General features: G+C 36.4%; 2 protein-coding genes across 2 annotated transcripts in view; both read left to right on the forward strand.

Annotated features, from left to right (window-relative positions):
- The window catches only part of LOC117988921 (probable cytochrome P450 49a1), a 31,732-nt gene extending 21,163 nt beyond the window's left edge, over positions 1-10,569 (forward strand). The window contains exons 4-10 of the mRNA XM_034976211.2: positions 2,886-2,980; positions 3,638-3,748; positions 4,569-4,721; positions 5,808-6,017; positions 7,934-8,081; positions 8,622-8,861; positions 9,341-10,569. Coding sequence (XP_034832102.1) covers positions 2,886-2,980; positions 3,638-3,748; positions 4,569-4,721; positions 5,808-6,017; positions 7,934-8,081; positions 8,622-8,861; positions 9,341-9,658 — 1,275 coding nt within the window. The 3' untranslated portion in view covers positions 9,659-10,569. The remainder of the gene's footprint in view (positions 1-2,885; positions 2,981-3,637; positions 3,749-4,568; positions 4,722-5,807; positions 6,018-7,933; positions 8,082-8,621; positions 8,862-9,340) is intronic.
- The window catches only part of LOC117988924 (4-hydroxyphenylpyruvate dioxygenase-like), a 326,462-nt gene that overhangs the window by 196,554 nt on the left and 109,770 nt on the right, over positions 1-20,138 (forward strand). The gene's annotated exons all lie outside the window — the stretch shown is intronic.

Here is a 20,138-nt window from a genome sequence, read left to right on the forward strand (position 1 = left end):
AGTAAAACAGCTTATCGCATTGGTACTGATTCTGAGCACAACTAAATTTAAGAGTATTCTCATCCTCTTCTTACTGATGTTATATGAAAAGGACATATACAGTTTGACAGTTTTAAATTTAATTTAGAGCTGTCGAAACTCGTGACTTTAGCTGAAAATGTAAAATTCGTGTTCCATCCTTTTTCCCCATATTAAAAAGAAAAAGATGCAGATAAGAGAAAGACAGCAGCAGCAAAGACATAGGTGCCAATATTCTACTTGTCGCTTTTGTTTATTAGTCAATACTGAGATAAATATTCACGAATGCAACAAATGATACCTATGTGATATTATGATAACAGTTGATAATCGCATCTATAATCTTTTATGAGGTATCTTTGTACTACTTTAATATATAATTCTTTTGTCTTTTATTTATCTAGATAGAATTATCTTTTTTCGTATCCCTACCCATATTATAAATGCGAAAGTGTGTTTGTTTGTTGGTTTATCGTTCAATCACGTCACAAAGGAGCAACGGATCGATTTACATGGATACCTATAGTTATAGTTAAGGACCTGGAGAGTGACATAGGCTATATACTTTTATCCCGGAAAACCATAGAGTTCTCACGAGAGAGGATTTTTAAAACTAAATCCATGCGAACGAAGTCGCGGGCATCAGCTAGTAAGTAAATAAATATTATCTGTGATTTTGAAGTCACACTTTAATTATTTTATCTTTTATTTACGCGGATAATTAATTATTAATTATATTTTGACATACCTACCGACCTAGTTATTGTGTGGAATTAAAATATTATCGGCTTATTATTGTTAGATTAATTAGGTTAAATGATAGGCAAGACAAAACCTTGAAAATAAGAAAGCAAACCATCTATCGACGTCATAAAAAAATTAAAGTCAAATATATACACCAGTCTTAATTAAATAAAGCGTGCGTACCTTATTTTTTATTATTATTATTAACCTCTTTCCCTTCCAACTAAGCGTAAAGCTTGTGCTAGGAGTAGGTACGACAATAGTAGGTACAACGGGTCGGGTTTCAACCGCCAACCTTTCGGAATTCAGTCCGTTCCTTAACCATTGAGCTATTGGGACAAATGTACATCATCGTGAAATACCTACTAGAACCACATGCAGCACATACTTGTTTTGTTTATTATTTACAATTATTTTGGTAGTAGGTATAGTTGCTTGACTCTATTATACCATCCTCCACTCACACCGCACAGTTACTGTGTGTTCACTGTTCACACAAATCTTGCGAGCATGAGCATACCTAGTATCGGGCCCGGCATTTTTTGGTATAAAATAAGAACGCGTTCGATTTGTTCACCAAGAACTTCTGTCGTACAGCTTACTCAACTTGAAAAATAAAATAATTAAGTAATTACTCTGGAGTCTAGAGGATATCTTTTGAGAACCAAAGTATTTGTAGAAAATCAAATTCTAACGAGTTTTAAATCACGTGAAAAAATATTTAAATAAGTAACTAAAAAATTGGAGAATGATGTTGAGTTGATAAAATATGAAATAGCCTACTCTTCAACAGAATAAGCTAACACCCCGGGGAAGGACATAGGCATATTTTTTAACCTGGAAAATTAAGGTGTGAGTCCCCACGAGATTTTTAAACCACGCGGACGAAGTCGCGAGCATAATCTAGTGTATTATAAATCTTTGTAGTTCCGGAATGTTGAAGATTGTTGGTTGTTGAGAACAACGCGAGTAATGAAATCTAGTAACTACGTGCTTCGCGATCGCCTCTTGTACGGTGAACTTTTGAGGGTTTTTGTATTGTTTGTTACGAAGCGGTGTGAGAGGCGGCAGAGGGTAATCTCTTATATCGCAATTGTGGAGTTATCTCCGTGATTCATGCGCCATTGTTCTCGCCTAAAACTGTATATTGCGGCTTTTGACACCGCCATAACTTGAACAACATTATTTTGCTACAAAAACCTTAAATTTTATGCATCAAGTCTTTATCTAAACCTATTATGCCAAAGAAAAAAAATTGCCTATTTTAAAAAATTTAAGGCCTTGTAATGAAGACGCCACTTTAAATAATTAATTATTGTTTTAACAAGGGTAATATGACTTTTGCAATACCTACATCTTAAAACAAAAATGATACGCGAAGGTTTAGTAAAAAAGCAGGGTGCGCTCGCACTGCGGAAAATTGCCGCCCGAACTTATTTCGTACAATATACGTATAGGTACCTATCTGGTAACAATAATTAATCTCTGTACCTATTGAACATTGACAACCTTAAAAAATACTAGATTTTTCCATGTTCATCTGTAGAATCTCAAAAGCTTTTTTTTAGCTGCACGACTGAAAAAAAAATCACTAAGTAGGTACATCCGCGTCATTATACTTACGTTAAAAAAACTTCAATTTATTTACTCATTTGTTTATTTAATAATTATACGATAAAGAGCTAACCGGTAGCGGATTATATTTGAATTTTTATTATTTCTGTTACGTTTATTAGTAAAAAAACCATCCAAAATCCTGCATAAATGTCAAGTCAAAGTCAAAGTCAAAAGTCAAATGATTTATTCAAAATAGCGGCACAATTGTATTGCATTGTATTCTGATTAGCTTTATTGTGTAGGTGGATATCAATGGCTTATGTACATGATTATTTATACATAAATAAGTAGTAGGTAGGTATACGGTAGCAACTACTGAACAAAGTCTGATTGGGTAAATATGCCTTGAACAATTTTAGTTTAAAAAAAAAAAAAAAAAGTTTGGCACAATTAGGTGCCTACCGATTTAAAATTTTACCCGTGTGAGTACCTACTCTTACTACCTATGTAAAATTGGTATTTCATGTAGGATAAATTAAAAACTGAAAAATGATTATTGTTCACAGGTGTATGAGAGCAACGTCACCGAATCTCCGCAGTGGGTGCGGTCACCCTTAGCTGAGCAAAGGCAGAACACTGGCTCGCAATGTCCTATGCACAAGTGAGTTGAGCACATAATAATATGTACTTTATTAGTTGATGTCCGCGACTTCATCCGCATCGATATACCTACAAGTTTTTAAAATCTCGGGTAAACTCTTTTATTTTTGTAAAGTCTTTCAGTACTTTTTTTTTATATATTCGTATTCAGATTTTGTAAGTACCTATGGATAATATATTTTACAATGACGCCCGCGACTTCGTCCCATGGATTTGGGTTATATAAAATTCCCCTGAGAGCTCTTTGATTTTCCGGGATAAAAGTTGCCTCAATTTCCGAGATGCAAGCTATCTCTGTACCAAATTTCCTCAAAATCGGTTAAACTGTTGGGCCGTGAAAAGCTAGCAGACAGACAGACGGATACAGTACACTTTCGCATTTGTAATATTAGTATGGATTTGATCTGCAACAAAATATGCTTTGAACATATCGGCGCTCAGCTAAACCAAGTTATGCTTGTTGCTCTATACATAATTTATTAAATTTATAATTTTAACAATTTTTGTATGTTTATGTTAGTTTGTACTCGTAGTTTAATTAGTGGAATTGGCTTTATGGCCGTTCTAATTAAATAATAAATAAATAAATAAAAAATCATATATGCAGTTGTCTATTATGTGTATAGATGGGTAATTAATAATAATTACATTGTTCCAGCGACGAGATCAAGGCCATTTGGCCGGCGATGAGGACTCTGCTGCAAGATGGCGCACTACTCAGCAATTATGATCAAGTCTTTGATGATATTGCTTCTGACGTTACACGGAGGTACGTATCTAGTTTAATTACCGTCGCTTATGGTACGTACGTGCACGTTTCACTTAGTGATAATTATTGTGTTATGATCAAAACTTAGCTGTTATTCCCCTAGTTCTCATTTATCTAGCACTAAATTTTCTTGGCAAGTAAGGTATAGCTACGTAATTATTCTAATAACAATGAGCAAACATACAATGAAATTAGTATAACGTGGATGATTATTGTAGCCAGTTTCTATAAAATTATTTAATAGAACAAAAGGTCATTCTCAATGCTTCTGATTTTTGTCGTGACTGTCCGTTTCTGTCAAATAATATGATTCTAGGCAGGCGAATACGAGTAAATATTGGACGTTTATCTCGAAACGTTCCCAATGAATCAATTTTTGAGGCAGACCTTTTATTTCGAAAACTGTACCTACCCTTGAAGTCTTTGTCAACTGATAGAAGTCCACTGATGGGACGTAGATCTCTTGTAGAAACTTCGAGACGCCGCGGTTTTAAGCCGCCTGGATCCAATCGAATGCCTCCCTGGGATTTTACTTTGAGTCCCTGCGACTTCGAGACTTCGGGTACATTGTCATAATCTTCTAAATATATAAAAGGACAAGGTGACTGACTGATCTATCAACGCACAGCTCAAACTACTGGGTGGATCGGGCTGTTTGGTATGCAGATAGCTATTATAACGTAGGCATCTGCTAAGAAAGGATTTTTGAAAATTCAATCCCTAAGGGGGTGAAATAGGGGTCTGAAATTTTTGCAGTTCATGCATAAGCTAGTCATGCTATAAAACCAACAGAATACTGAACTATATTTTTTCACTCCAGGCTTGCCGAACTCCGTCACGCAGAAAATGCTCTGAACGAAGAAGTGGAGACAGAGGTGTACAGGTGGGCGATAGAGACGATCGGTGTGATGATGTTCGGCATTCGACTGGGCTGTCTGGATGGCGCCGTGCACGTTCCTACTGAAGATAATAGGTAAGGGCTTACAAAATTCGTGCTTGGTGCTTTTTTTTTTAATTCATAGACTACCGCTTGACTGCAATGAGCTGGTGGCAAGTGATGATGCAGCCTAAGATGGAACGTGCTTGCCTAGATGATGACTATTCACTCTTGACTAGATGGTACCCATATTATTTATAATTGGAGGGGAATACTGATGCTGGAAGGGCGTTCCAAATTTTAAGGAAAAAAACCCCTCATAGGATCACTTTGTTGTCTGTCTGTCTGTCCGTCGTGTCTGTCAAGAAAACCTATAGCGTACTTCCCGTTGATGTATCTACCAAGCTACCAAGCCACATTCATACAGTCAATCTTCTTAATATATTCCGCCAAATAGAAATCTTTCTTACGGTATGCACTTAGCGTCCGTTCTATCGCGCGAACCATAAAAATAGCTGTCAGCTTTCACTACACTACACCACCGTAAAATTTTTAGGAGCATCTTGATTCGTTGCACAATTTATTGAAAACCGTTTGAACATAAACTAAATACTCATATCAACATCAAAATACCAAATAATATTTCGTTTTTGGCCCCAAATAATATATTATCCTCCCAATTTAAAATAATTTGTCTAGTGATTTCATTTGCCTCTTTAAAGCAAAGGATATTTGCTGATATGGAGTAACAATCGTTTGCTTTTTATTTTGCATTATTCACGCGTCAAATTTTTGAGGAGGTTACATCAGAGAATTCCTCAGGGTGTGCTTCACAACCGATTAAACAGTGTAAACATTATACATGAAGTACGACATGTTGTTGTTAATAGCAATAACTTTAATAACCACCGTGCCCTTGAGACGCATTAATGTCTTGTATGATTAAAATTCCCTGCAGAGGAATTTACAAATTTACAAGTACCCTCATAATTGCTATCAGTGATAGCAACTATGAGGGTAGCAACAAGGTACTTGACAAGAACTTGAAACATTGGAATATAGTATTAATAAATAGCTTTTTAGTACCTTTTTAGATAACCATGGCTAATTAATGTTAATTAATTTAGTTTTCGATACATAAATAAATAAACATGTTTTAACATAACCTATAATTTCTTAAAGGAAACCAGAAAAAACCTCAATGGACGACCATATCCAAGACCTGTGTTCCCTTTCAAAACGACCCCTGGAAGGCATGACTCCAGCCGAAAAATTTGTTCGATGCTCACTGGAGATATCGAACGAAAGCTATCTAGTCCGAAGTGAGAACACCCTGAAGCCCGAATCACAATCTTTCAACGATGCTTTGAAAGCTTTCGACAAGCATTTTAGGTAAGTTTTAATAAATTTGTAAAATATACATATTAGCTTAATTTCTTCACCCTTGCTCCTCCAGATCTTTGCAGTTGTTTTATCTAAGAAACCGATTTGTTTTTTTAAGAAGAATATTAGCCATGCTTCCTCTTTCCACTCCAACTAATTTTGGTAGGAGTTCCTTGGAACGACAATAGTGCAACGGGTGGAGTTTGAACCGCCAACCTTTTGATACCCAGTCCACTTAACCGTTTTGGTTGATTAAAGGAAAGAAGTTAATTACGATCATAATATATTTTAAACCTTACAGTTTTCTTTTGTCTTATACTTGGTTCCTTTAATATTTTTAACACAACATGGATTACTAAAAAATACTTAGTTTCAGTTTTGCCATTACTGACCATTTCAAAGATCCCTGTATCGCAATCCATATCACATTTATAAACAACATTATAATCTAAACGTAAGCATAAATATTGCTTTGTTGATCTGATGTTATCATTTTTATATTATCATTGATAATGTCAATGAGGTCAATTGACTGAGTTAAACAAATAAGCATACTTAGATAAATTAGATATTGTGGCCAATTCCTTTGTACACAATCTCTAAACTAAACTAAAATATCACGTCTAAATCTATTGCTATCCCTTTCATAGTGTTGCTTGCGGAAAAGGAAAGCAATAGATTTAGACCTGTTAATTTAGTTTAGTTTAGAGATTGTGTACTAGAGAATCGGCCCCATTGTTTTCATAGCTAGCAGTGGTTCAATAAAGACAATCATTATTTAGAGCTGTCTCCAGTACAAAGTTTTTTTTTTTTTTTTAAAAAGAATATTAGCCATGTTAAATGACTAATATTCCCCTTTCCTCTCCAACTAAGCGTCAAGCTTGTGCTAGGAGTAGGTACGACAATAGTGCAACGGGCGGGGTTTGAACCGTCGACCTTTCGGTTTTCAGTCCACTCCTTTACCTCATTTTTATATTATCATTGATAATGTCAATGAGGTCAATTGACTGAGTTAAACAAATAAGCATACTTAGATAAATTAGATATTGTTTTCATAGCTAGCAGTGGTTCAATAAAGGCAATCATTATTTAGAGCTGCCCAGTACAAAGTTCAGTTCTAAGATGATCGTTGACCTTCAATTGCCATCTTCTAAGGTCTGAATTCCTCATAATATAATGATCTCGCTCGAGCAATCAGTTGCTCGTAGGCTCGTACTATGTATTTGTATTATTTACGCAGTCAGTGGTATTAGGCGTCGCATTATGGTGCAATACAAACATACAATGAGTATTAGTTATACATCAATGGTATTAGTATAATGATATAGCAGCAGTATAAAGATTAGTCAGTCGCGCAAGTAACGTGCATGTAAGACGATTTTCAGACTTAGTTCATATACAAAGTGATATTTTCTCTAAAATCTAAACTAGAGTATCTGCATCTTTTTCTTTTTAATATTGCTAAAAAAGGACGGAAGATGAATTTTAGATTAAAGACCCTTGTGCTTTTCTACAAATTTAAACAATAGGCTCACGACTGGCACCTGTTATGAGGTTTTTCTAAATTAAATTTAAATCTGTCAAATTAGTAAGAAAAAGATGCGAGCACTCTAAAATTTTGTTGTGATCATAATCAATTCAGTACCTATGTTCGTAGTATCCCGGCAAGTCAAAGTTAGGACCGATGTGTCGTAACGACTGACGTATGAACACTTAAAGAATTTGTATAAAACTCCAATTTAACAATCCTGCAAATAGCTGATCGCGAAATAAACTTGTAAAAAAAATCTGTGAACTCGAAGGACCGTTTGAAGTTTTCAAGTAGTCAATGAAAGAATCTTAGATGGCACTGAATATAGTACTACATACCTCATTTTGTTGTGTTATGTGATTTATCAAACACTGTAGTTTTATTTCTTTTTCAGCTTAACCGATCAATTCCTCATGAAAGCTCTAAACGAGCTAAACAACGATGAGTTGAGGCCAGAACAAATCTTGTTGGACAAACTCAGGCCCTTAGAGAGGCGGATACTACCTTTAGCTGCTGACGTTTTTCTGGCCGGAGTGGACCCTGTAAGTATTACAGTACAACTAAAGAATAAGAATCGAACATTGGTCAATATACCTACACCATTAGACCTAAATTGAGGCCATCAAAATACAAGGCGTTCAGAACGCAATGGCAGCAAGTTATATGAAGCTCCATAACTTTTAGCTGTTTTAGCATATCTAGTCTCGGAATATTTTATACCGATAAGCTTATAAAATTTTAAATGTTTTACTTTACTTAACACTTACATCTAAAGTTTAAAAAGAAATTGGAAACCGTTTAGAACTTATTCCATTACGAGCTGATTTTTACGATTCCCACATCCCCCTTTAATAAAATCAAAATTTCGTCATATATTTTATACCTTTATACGTATCATGATAGAAATAACTTTGAGACTTAACCTTCACACGAGGGACGTGTTTGATTTATTCTTAAAATAATCTTGTTCGGTATGCAATTTATAGGTTACCATCACAAAACAAGTTTGATTTATATTATATTCTCGGTATATACCTAATTTGTGGATTATTCGAATTTTTATTATAAAATTGCCTTTACAGCTTGCTCAGACAGCCATCAGCATGTTCTACCAACTGTCCTTAAACGCGGCGAGGCAGCAAAAAGCACACGATGAAGTGATCTGGGCGAAAGCATCCAGGGAAGAAGGAGTAGATGTTCAGGAACTGCCCTATATATCGGCGTGTGCTAGAGAGACTTTACGGCTCGTTCCGGCCACTGGGGGAGTTGTGAGGAGGAGTAACAAAGGCTTGGTGGTTGGTGGATATGAAGTTCCTGCCGGGGTACGTTGGATCCTGCACATTTTCTATTTTTTGTAGCTAGACTTCTAAGTTGTACAAGGATCTTCTCATAATGTGAGAAAATATAAAGATCTAACCGTGATTTGTTTACTCATGCATTAAATCTTTTTTTAAATAATCAATCCATAAGAACCAGAATCTTAAAACTTGGTTTAGGTATTCAAAGAGGTTGATCTCTGTATATACCTTAGGGATATATCTCTGATTTGATCTGACAGACATTTACTATCATCTGATAAGAAAAAGAGATTGAAAGAAGATTAATTATTATTATTCTGAACCCAACTCTAGTAAATTTCCTCAAAACCTGTTGAGGTTTGAAAACACAGATAGAAGTATCATGAACATTGAACATGTTAAAAAACCCCTGCTGCTTTCTCGGGACCCTGATCGAAAACTAGTCTCATAAACAGCAAACAAATATTTAGAACTTAAAAAATAATTTAACCTTTTCCCACCAGGTTGACATAATCCTAGCGCACGGCGTATCAAGCAAAGTAGAGAAAGAATGGGGACGAGCCAAATCCTTCATACCCGAACGCTGGTGCAACGAGAGTTTGGGACCCTTAAATGCTTCTAGAGCTCATCCCACTTCATCCATGCCCTTCGGGCAAACCTGCCCGGCGACTGGCGTTGTTGGCAAAATGCTCTCAAGTCTGGCAACTAGGGTTTTAGATAAGTATAGGTTAGAGTGGCATGGACCTGCGCCGAATATGGTCACGAATGGGGTCAATAAAATTCAATCACCTTACTACTTCGTGCTGCAGAATGCTGGGTAATATTATTGTGGTTGGTAATTTTATTCAGTGTTTGTCGTATATTGTTATCATTTCAATCCTAGGTCCTGACTTCATATCGCGTTGAAAACGTAAAGCGCAAAATCGTTTTGTGATGCCAAAGACCACACGATTAAAGAACTGTGAAGTTTGACGTCACAAATTGCAGTGCCTCAGAACGCCGATTAATCGATACCCGAGTCTCAGGGTGAGATCTATAGAGCGCACTTTGACTTTGATTGAGGCTTAAGATGGAGTTAAAACGAGACAGATTTATGTGAAAGGCATAGCTCTGTCTCGTTTTAACTCTGTCTTAAGTCTGAGTGCGTCCTATTTAGGTCTCACCCCTAGAGCCTTAGCCTAAGGAACATGTAAGCTCTGCTTAAAAAAAACTTTCACTATGCACGATTTTTCAGTAGTGCTTTTTATTCTGCTGGGATACTTGGGCTGTTGCAATTGCAAGATGATGTTCAATTTAAATTAGTTGTTTGGTATCATTTCAAGATTAAAGAAAAGTTTAGTAATGAAAGAAAATCAGTTTTAAAAGAGACTATAACCAAAAGTACTGAGACGACACTGCAATATAAATTCGCCATCAGTGAGATTAGTGATAAGTTTACATAGTAGACACTAGATAATAGCAATAATTACATAATCATTACAGAGCCTCAATAGCTCAACCGGTGAAGGAGTGGACTGAAAACCGAAAAGTTGACGGTTCAAACCCCGCCCGTTGCACTATTGTCGTACCTACTCCTAGCACAAGCTTGAAGTTTACTTGGAGAGGTAAAGGGAATATTAGTCATTTAACATGGCTAATATTCTTTATTATTAAAAAAAAAAAAAAAAATACATTGTACTTATTTAATGAATCCTACATAACCGCAAATGCAATCATATGATATTATTATGAACTCTCAAGGCTACAATTCTCGACTCTAGTATCATAAGGTCGGATGTGTACTTCCGACCAAACTCACTTTTTTACATAAAGGTAATGAGCATTTCGGGCTCTTTCTGCCAAGCTGACACCAGTATTTCTATCTCTTTTCGTTGCAAAGATAAATACATGCATAATGTCGTATCTGAACACATTCAAAAAATTTGGAGAACCATAATTATATTTTTTGACTTGCGTATGTATGCACCAAAGCAATGGAGAAAAATGATAGATGTATTTTGAGTTCGACCATTATGCTACGAAATAAGTTTATTTGTAACACTAGCTGGTACTGCAGTTACACACTTCTGCTTCTAAAATATGTAATAATTTTGTTAGGTAAAATCACAACAGATGTTATGCTTCGAATTTTTTGTGTTAATATTTGGACTGTGAATCATTTAAGACTTTTTGCCTTGTAATATAAATAATTTTGCAATAAAATTCATGGAAGTAAGTTGAAATAAAGCTTTTTGTTTGTGACTACATTAAAGTTGATGTGATTAATAGGTAAGAGATCCATCCTATTTCACCAAAATTTTGGACTAAACTGCGGGAAAAAAGTAAAGAGCCAGAATAAAGCTGAAGACATTTTGAAAATGTAGACTAGAAAATCTTTAGGACCACGAAAATCACACCATGGAAATCTAAACATATATTTTAATAATACCCCACTAAACAAAAACCGTGCATTTATGGTGTTTTTTATGAGTCATAGTTCAATCATCAGTTCAAAAATTTATTGCCCTAGTTTTTAAGGTAGCCTTAAAAAATTAGAGTACCTAATCAATTTTTTTCTTCTTTACCCGTCTTATAATCGACCGAATTTGATATTAATCGAGAGCAGAAATTATAAGGCACCTACAATATGTGATGATAGTGATTCTAACGAAACATACCTAATTATAGGAAGCTTTAGATTATGTTAATTTAAATATAAATGTATTATAAATTAATTTATTAATTAAACAACTAATAAAAGTGAAAGTAAAAAAATAAAAAACTTAACTAAAACACGAAAGAAACAGTATCTGTTAAAAAGAACAGTCGAAACAGAAGCAATGGAATTTTCAAAAAAGCAGAAAGTATTTTTTTTATTACAAAAGTGGCAATGCCAGATTTGACTAACAGTAACCTGCGTAGTTTCTGCACCTTAAAAACGATTCATGATGCTACCAGCAGTGTTGCTACTTTAATGTGGTCTGAAAACATCAGCTGCAGCGGAAGGAATAAAACAGTATCTTGTCTTATTTCGTTAATCTACTAGAGAAGAAATTCTCGAAATTGTTGAAGAATTGACTTTGTGGTCTGATAATTGTGTCGGTCATAATCGGAGCATGATAATCGTTATGGCTTACTTATGATTATTATAAGGATTACCACACTAAAAGGTGATAAATCACAAGCTTTATGCTAAAATGCAACATGTACCTACGTGGAGTAAGATGTAATCCATGCACAAATAGAAAAAAAGGGAACAGCTGAAAACAATGCAGATTACTAAACTAAGAGATTGGTCGCAGTTGACAAGAACATGCGAAGGAAACAAAACTTTTTGGTAAGTTTGATTTGGCACTACAAAATATTTTTAAAGACCACATCCCTTTACAAAGGTGATAATATATCAGGACCGTTTGTTATATCAAAAAAAAAAAAAGAACGGCGGGGATTTTCAGATTTCGGAATATATTACCTGGCTACAACTAACGCAATAATGCTGGGTGATATTATTTTATAAAAACTACTTTAAAGAAGACTTTTTTGTATTTCATTAGTATGTTATAGGTACATATAAACTTAAAATTCTTCCCCGCTTTCGCCCAATATACGACATAATGAGAAACCATTATCCACTGTAAAATATAACCAACTTTTGCAGTAGTTCCATGCTGACTTCCATTCTTACTTTACGTACCTAATCATTATAAGGAAAATCAGGCTATGTTGGCATGTTTTAGATTTCTATATTGATGTAACCGTCATGTATGCAATTCCACAAAAAATGTTTGGCCCACTGTAGGTTTCTAATTACTTTGTAATATTTTTTTCCAATTTTTGGCCGTTGTTTTTAATTAATGGGCTTTATTTGTGAATTTGTAAATGTTATTTTCATTCATTCAGAAGTCACAAGGTTTACACGGATGCAATGGTCAGACTATCGGGCGAATGCAATTATTATGTTTCAGATCTAACTAATCAGTTTCAGAAAAATCAGATAGGTACATTGTTGCTATCTCACAAAACTCCTAAATGATTTTTGTAAGATAACTACTGTGATCTTTTGTCCGAATATTACTTATGTATAATCAGTTAAGAAGTATTATGAAATATTAAGTAATAGATCCGACTTTTATTTCAAATTTGTAATAGTAAAAATTGCAGCCATAAAGTCGGTTTACAACTTATGTACACAATTTTTTAGCACAGTTACGAATATTACCAGCATAAAGTCGCATATCGTCCATTTTGAAGAAATTGTGAGTTTATATTTTATTTATTAATGATAAAGTATTTCTAGTAATGGTTAATGATAGGTACAGTTAAGTGTTAAATATAACAAAAACAACTGAAATTGTATCTCTAGTAGTTTATAAATTATGACCCGATTTCCCTAGCATTTTTGTTTTGGCTCTCCTGAAAAGTAGCAAAAATCCACATCCGACCTTATGATACTAGAGTCGAGAATTATATTATTATCAATTGGAAATGTTTACCCACATGGCAAAATATTTGTACACGATAAAATATGAAAATGGAAACAATGTATTCGTACTCGTATAAATTAATCCACGCGATTAAAAATTCTGAAGTCTGATATACCTATTTTACATTAATATTTTATTTGTTCGGGTAAAATTGGATGCTATGCGGTGTTATATTTTTACCACACTGCGGTAAAGTAGCGTCGCGCGAAAATTCTCGCGGTTGTTATCTGCAGTGCGAATTTACCTGAACATTATAAAGCCAGCTAAAGTGTCTGATTAGAGATTTCTAAATAATATAAATTTTTTCTACAAGTACAACACTTAGGTATTAAATATCTAAAGCATGATTTCATCTTGAATATTAAAAATAGTTAGACATAAGAATATAAATGGTAGATAAGTGCTTATTATAATTAGTTTTTTAATATCCTGCGATGCATGTACAATGCAGGATATTAGGAATTAAAACGTGACTTTCATGTTTTGTTATTATATAACAATAAGACAAAATATAAGCTTTTATATTAATTAGCATTCCATCGTATAAAAATATAAATAAAAATAATAAATTAATGATGTTATGATTTATCTTCATTTTTCCCTTTCCCACGATTATTATATTTTTAAATAGGTCGGTAAGTATACCTACTAATATTAGTAAGTAGGTCTAACAACTTTATTTAGGTAAAAAAAATTAGGGTTGCGTACCTACCTACCAAAGTGTATAAAAATTAGCTTATAATATGTCCGTCTTCGGGATGTACCTACTACCTACCTACCTAAGCTATCTCTGTACCAAATATCGTCAAAACTCAAAACCGGTTAAAAGAATCTAAATAATATAAAAGGAAAAGGTGACTGACTGACTGATCTATCAACGCACAGCTCAAAGTACAGGACGGATCGGGCTGAATTTAATGCAGATACCTAGCCATTATGACGTAGGCATCCGCTAAGAAAGGATTTTTGAAAATCCAACTCCTAAGGGGGTGAAATAGGCGTTTGAAATTTGTGTAGTCCACGCGGACGAAGTCGCTAGCATAAGCTAGTGACAAACAGACAAATTTTTGCATTTAATATTAGTATGGATATATCTACTTCATATCTACCTACTTAGTATTGTAGATTCTGGCTGATTCAATTTCAACAACTGTCTTTCATGGTCATAACTCATAACAAAAGGAAACTTAGGAAATATAATATTTGGCAATAAAAAGGGAGGCCGTCGGGAACCCGATAGCCAACAGCTGAGATCCATCATCTGTGACGTCAAACATTACACAAACTTTACCTAGTACCTATACGGCTACTTGCCAGACTCTTGGCTTTGACCTGGATATGAGGTTTCTTGGCACTACTAGGGCTAACCGGAAGTTGTGATTATCATAAGACTCATTCATACCATAATTTTATATCGTACTAACTTATGTTCGCGACTTCGTCCGCGTGGACTACACAAATTTTAAGCCCCTATTTCACCCCCTTAGGAGTTGAATTTTCAAAAATTCTTTTTTAGCGGATGCCTACGTCATAATAGCTATCTGCATGGCAAATTTCAGCCCAATCCGTCTAGTAGTTTAAGCTGTGCGTTGGTAGATCAGTCAGTCAGTCAGGCGACCTCTCTGGTGCAGTGGTAAGCACAGTGGTCTTATTAGTGGAAGGTCCCGGGTTCGATTCCTGGCAGGGGTTTGGAATTTTATAATTTCTAAATTTCTGGTCTGGTCTGGTGAGAGGCTTCGACCGTGGCTAGTTACCACCCTACCGGCAAAGCCGTGCTAACAAGCAATTAAGCGTTCCGGTACGATGCTGTGTAGAAACCAAAGGGGCATGGGTTTAATTTAAAAAACTGCCATACTCCTCCCAGGTTAGCCCGCTTCCATCTTAGACTGCATCAACACTTACCATCAGATGTGATTGCAGTTAAGGGTTAACTTGTATCTTTTTTTTTTTTTATTCATTATAGGTGTACGCTTGACCACTATCACACCTGATGGGAAGTGATGATGTGGCCTAAGATGGGACGCGTTTACCTAGAAGATGCCTATCTAAATAAATAAAAGCCGGTTATGGGTTGATTATGAATACAATGTTATATTTGTAGGTACCTGACCTACGCATAGCAACGTGGTTTAAGAAAAATCGTAAATAAAAAAGTAAAAACTCACGAATCTTCAAAGCAAGACGCAAGTGCCTCTACAGTGAAAGTTAGCTTTCAGATTTAAAAAGTAAACTGAAGTGCTCTACAAACGCTAGAAGTTTCCACTTTTGACTTTTGACTCAGGCAAAAAGTTTAATTAAATATTTTGTACTTGAAGAAACGTGGAAATCGTTTCACAAACTATTCAAAGGCAGGAAAGAAGCTTCTTAATCTAATGCGCTTTATATTTTGACAAAATAAATATCTACATAAATAATTCGGAAATTGTAATCCGTGTTTTTTAGGGTCCCGTACCTCAAAAGGAAAAATAAACCCTTATAGGATCACATAAGTGTACAACGGTACCCAACAAGGGTGCTACGGATATTCGCATCCGCAACCGCAAATGCGCAACATTCGCATTAATCCGCAACAACCCTGATATGGTGTACCTACCTATGATAAATAGGTACATCGATTGTACGTTTCATAAGCGAGGAAATAGTCTCTACCAGTCGCTTCCTCGTCGGGTGGGATAAGTGCCTAAAGAGACAGTAAAATTTATGAAGACGTTCTTGACATAATTTATGAATCATTTTGGATGTTTGATGTGTTACATCATCCCTCAACCTGCGAACATCGCTCTTCCTCCAAAATGATACATTAGGGCCATTAAATACCTAAACTTCTGTCATTATTAATAGCATACCCGCGATTTAGAATATAAATCTGTGGCACAATATAATATCGCTCAGCGTGCTATGGAGCGGGCTATGTTGGGTGTCTCTCTGAGGGACAAAATCCGTAACGAGGACATAATCAGTCGGAGAACCAAAGTGACTGACATAGCCCAACGAATTAGCCAGCTGAAGTGGCAGTGGGCAGGCCACGTCTGTCGCAGAACCGATGATCGATGGGGCAGACCAGACGTGTTCTGGAGTGGAGACCGCGTATCGGCAAGCGCAGTGTGGGACGACCTCCAACCCGCTGGAATGATGACTGGATGAGAAAGGCGGAGGATCGTGTGTGGTGGCGCGCTCTTGGGAAGGCCTATGTCCAGCAGTGGACATAGGCAAACAGGCTGATTGATTGATTGATTGACAATACAAAGAAAGGTCTGTGGTGTCATAAGATTGAAGTAACATCCACTTATTTGGTATGCTTCGTTCATGCAGCTTCAATTAAAATATCTATCATCACCATGATCAGCCCACTACTGAGACGGTCTCCTCTCAGAATGAGAAGGGCTTAGGTCATAGTCCGCCACGCTGGGGAAATGCGGATTGGCAGACTTCAAAGTTATCTCTGACAGTTCACACACCGTTGAGAATATTTTGGAGAACAGTGGATAGATAACATGTGGTGGTGGAGAACATGTGGATTGTCAGAAATTTCACGTATACAGATTTATCTAAGTAGGTACCACTCACTGCTATAGATACTTACCCATTCTATACCAATTCTGAATCCTAAGGGCTAAGGTTCACTCATTGTAAGATTTCCCCCGGGCCCGAGGTCGTTGTTGTGAACTGGTGACAATATTGCCGGGTAAGTAAACTCCGTTTTGTCCCACTCCGCTATATTGAGTCTGATTAAAAGGACACTGACCTGGGAATTCGAGTGTAGTATCTTCATATTCTATCTTCGCCGGGTTTGTACTACATACCTGTATAGTACGCGACAGGTCGAGATGACAATAGGGGAGGGAACGCCCCGCACACCCGCACAGCGCCTATAGGTAAGTTGTGCATCTAACTATCCACTGACTATAAAATAGTTTTTCCCTATTAAAACCCTGATATTAAAAATCAACGCACGCCCCTGACCTTAGACTGGGGGCACACGATGCGTTGCGGCGCCTCACCGCAAAGATTTCACCGTATCAGCGGGCACACGAGCGGTGCGGCGCGGAAACGTTGTTTTATCGCAGCGGCGCCGTAGCAGCGTTGGACAGTATGTTAATGAAAACAACAGCGGTGCCGCTCCGACGACGTCGCAACGCATTCGCCCCTCCCCGCCTCGTCCCGGTGGTTGCAAGTCCGGTGCGGCGCCGGAGCGCATCGTGTGACATGCCACAGATATTTCTATGTGAGACGACGGACACCGCTCCGGCGCTGCCGCCGCCGCACTGCATCGTGTGCCCCCGCTCTTACATACTTAATTATTCAACCAATCCATTCGCAGTAAGCGTGCCTGATCTATCTAAATCAAGATAAGTTGAAGCCATAATCTGGAATTGGTCCGAGATAAAACGACTCGTGTACAAGGTAGACAGACGACCATCATTTTCCCCAATTTTGGCATTTACCTAGGGTGAAATCTATAGAGCGCACTCTGACTTTGCTTCGACTTAAGACAGAGTTAAAACGAGACAGATGTATATCTCTCACATAAATCTGTTTCGTTTTAACTCACTCTTAAGTCTGAGCAAAGTCAAAGTGCGCTCTATAGATATCAGCCTTTGTAGGTACAACAGGGTTTAGGAGAAGACAGCCGAAGATTTTATGCCCGTGACTTCGCCCTTATGGATTTTGGTTTTAAAAAGCCCGTGGAAACTCCGATTTTCCAGGATAAAAAGTAGCCTATGTTACTCTTCGTCGTTTCAACTATTTCTATGCCAAGAATCAAGTCGATTGGTTGCTTAGTTAGGGCGTGAAGGAAGGACAAACAAACATACTTTCGCATTTATTGATACCTACCTATTATAGGTCCATTGAGTACCTACGTGTTAAAATCTCCGTGAAATGTATGACCAGCATCCTCATAGGTAGGTAATGTGAGTTTTGCCGTGTCAATATTAACTATAGGTACTGATAGGACGAAGAGAGAGAGACGAATCTACGTCTATGGATCATATCAAATAATATGGGAGAAAATTATTGCAATTCAACACGTGCTCTAACATAGGTAGTAGGTTTTAGAGAAACGCGTAAGCGACGCGATTTGCCTGGCGTTTTAGACCTTCCGGAGTTAAGTTTTTCATGTTCATGTACATGTATCATGATTTCATAGTCAGTACGCAGTAACAAGGTCGTATGGGACGCGTATAAAATAATGTCATCAACATGACACCCTAAACCTAACTCAGACCAAGTGGTCTGGCATTTTGGTAGAGAAAAACGTTGCGTAAAGCCTTCGTCTTGAAGATGTTGCTTTTTACCCTTCACAGTCTAAATGAGGAAGTCACGCGTACCTAATCACTAGTCTGGGATAAATAGCTCATGTTACGTTGAAATTACAGATTGCAATCCAAGACACATTAATTTGTAAAACGAAGTGCCTACTTACCAGTAATAACAATAGTAGTAAATAGGTATTTATTTTCTAACTAGATGATGCCCGCAAATTCGTTCGCGTGGATTTAGATTTTTAAAAATCCTGTGGGAACTCTTTGATTTTCTGGGATCAAAAGTAGCCTATGTCACTCTCCAGGTCTTTGACTATATCCAATATCCATGCAAAAAATGATTTCAATCCGTTGCGACGTGATTGAAGGAGAAACCAACAAACAAACACACTTTCGCATTTATAATAAGGGTACTGTCTAATATTCTTTAAAAAAAATAAGACACAAAACTGACTACAGTATGTATATGTTCATTTAATATAAAAATTATATATATTTACAAGTAAGTAAATGGCAAAACAAATTTTAAAAATCCAACATAATAAATCTTCTGTGTACAATACAAAGTTTATTTTAGGTTTTTTTTTACAAATAAAACAATTTGTAATACTATGTATAGGAAACACAGGGACAGTCAGTGAATATAACCCATAAAGAAACTAATCTTAAAGGTCGCTTCACATTGATAGAGTCGAAGCGATCCGAAGCGGCAATCTAAAATTTTACTTAGCAACAGTTCTCATGCATAATGAACTTTACTGAGAAAAGACGACAATAACGCCTCTTTCACACGGCAGTCCAGTTTTTTGCAGGATCCCGTTGTTTGTATGCTAGCGTTCACACGAGCATCCCGCATGCGGGATGCTCGCTAGCATATAAACACATTCGCCATCAAACGGGATCCTGCAGAAAACAGGATCCTGCAAAAAACTGGACGCCGTGTGAAAGGGCTGTAAGACATTCGCATTCTGACGGATGCGGGTATCTTTTTGTATCGATTCGCTTCCATTCTGCGTCAATGTGAATCGACCCCAAGGCTCTTAAGACTAGTCTACTTTTTTTTTCAAGACGGAAGCACTTTGCAATTTTGCAATAATACATAATATACACGCAATAAAGTAATGCCTTTTTCATTTAATTAAAGTTACAAAAAGTTTATTATGCAGCATTCAAAATTCAAATAAACTGGACGTAACTTTAACTACACGCGAATTATTAGGAAAATTGGTCACTATTAGTATTATTATTATTATGTTGTTATGTTTATTGTTGGTATATATTTTGAAAACATTTCAGAAGTCAAATTCGAACGTTTGTTGAAAACATGTTTGTGATTGATTGGTAACTCAAAATGGTTAACGCTCACTGAGATTTTTATCTGTATCATTTGTGTGGGATTATGTCACAGAGCGAGAGCGCTATACTAACTTCATTCCGCGGATAGAGTATAAATTCGTTGCCGTCATGTTGGCACTTTACTTTATTACTTAGAACATGGGATTGTGTGAACTGCAATGGTACCAACATGACAGCAAGAGACAAGTTATAATGAACAGTCTTTAGCGACTGATTAG

The sequence above is a fragment of the Maniola hyperantus genome, chromosome 15, assembly GCF_902806685.2.
Source record: "Maniola hyperantus chromosome 15, iAphHyp1.2, whole genome shotgun sequence".
Classification (NCBI taxonomy): domain Eukaryota; kingdom Metazoa; phylum Arthropoda; class Insecta; order Lepidoptera; family Nymphalidae; genus Maniola; species Maniola hyperantus.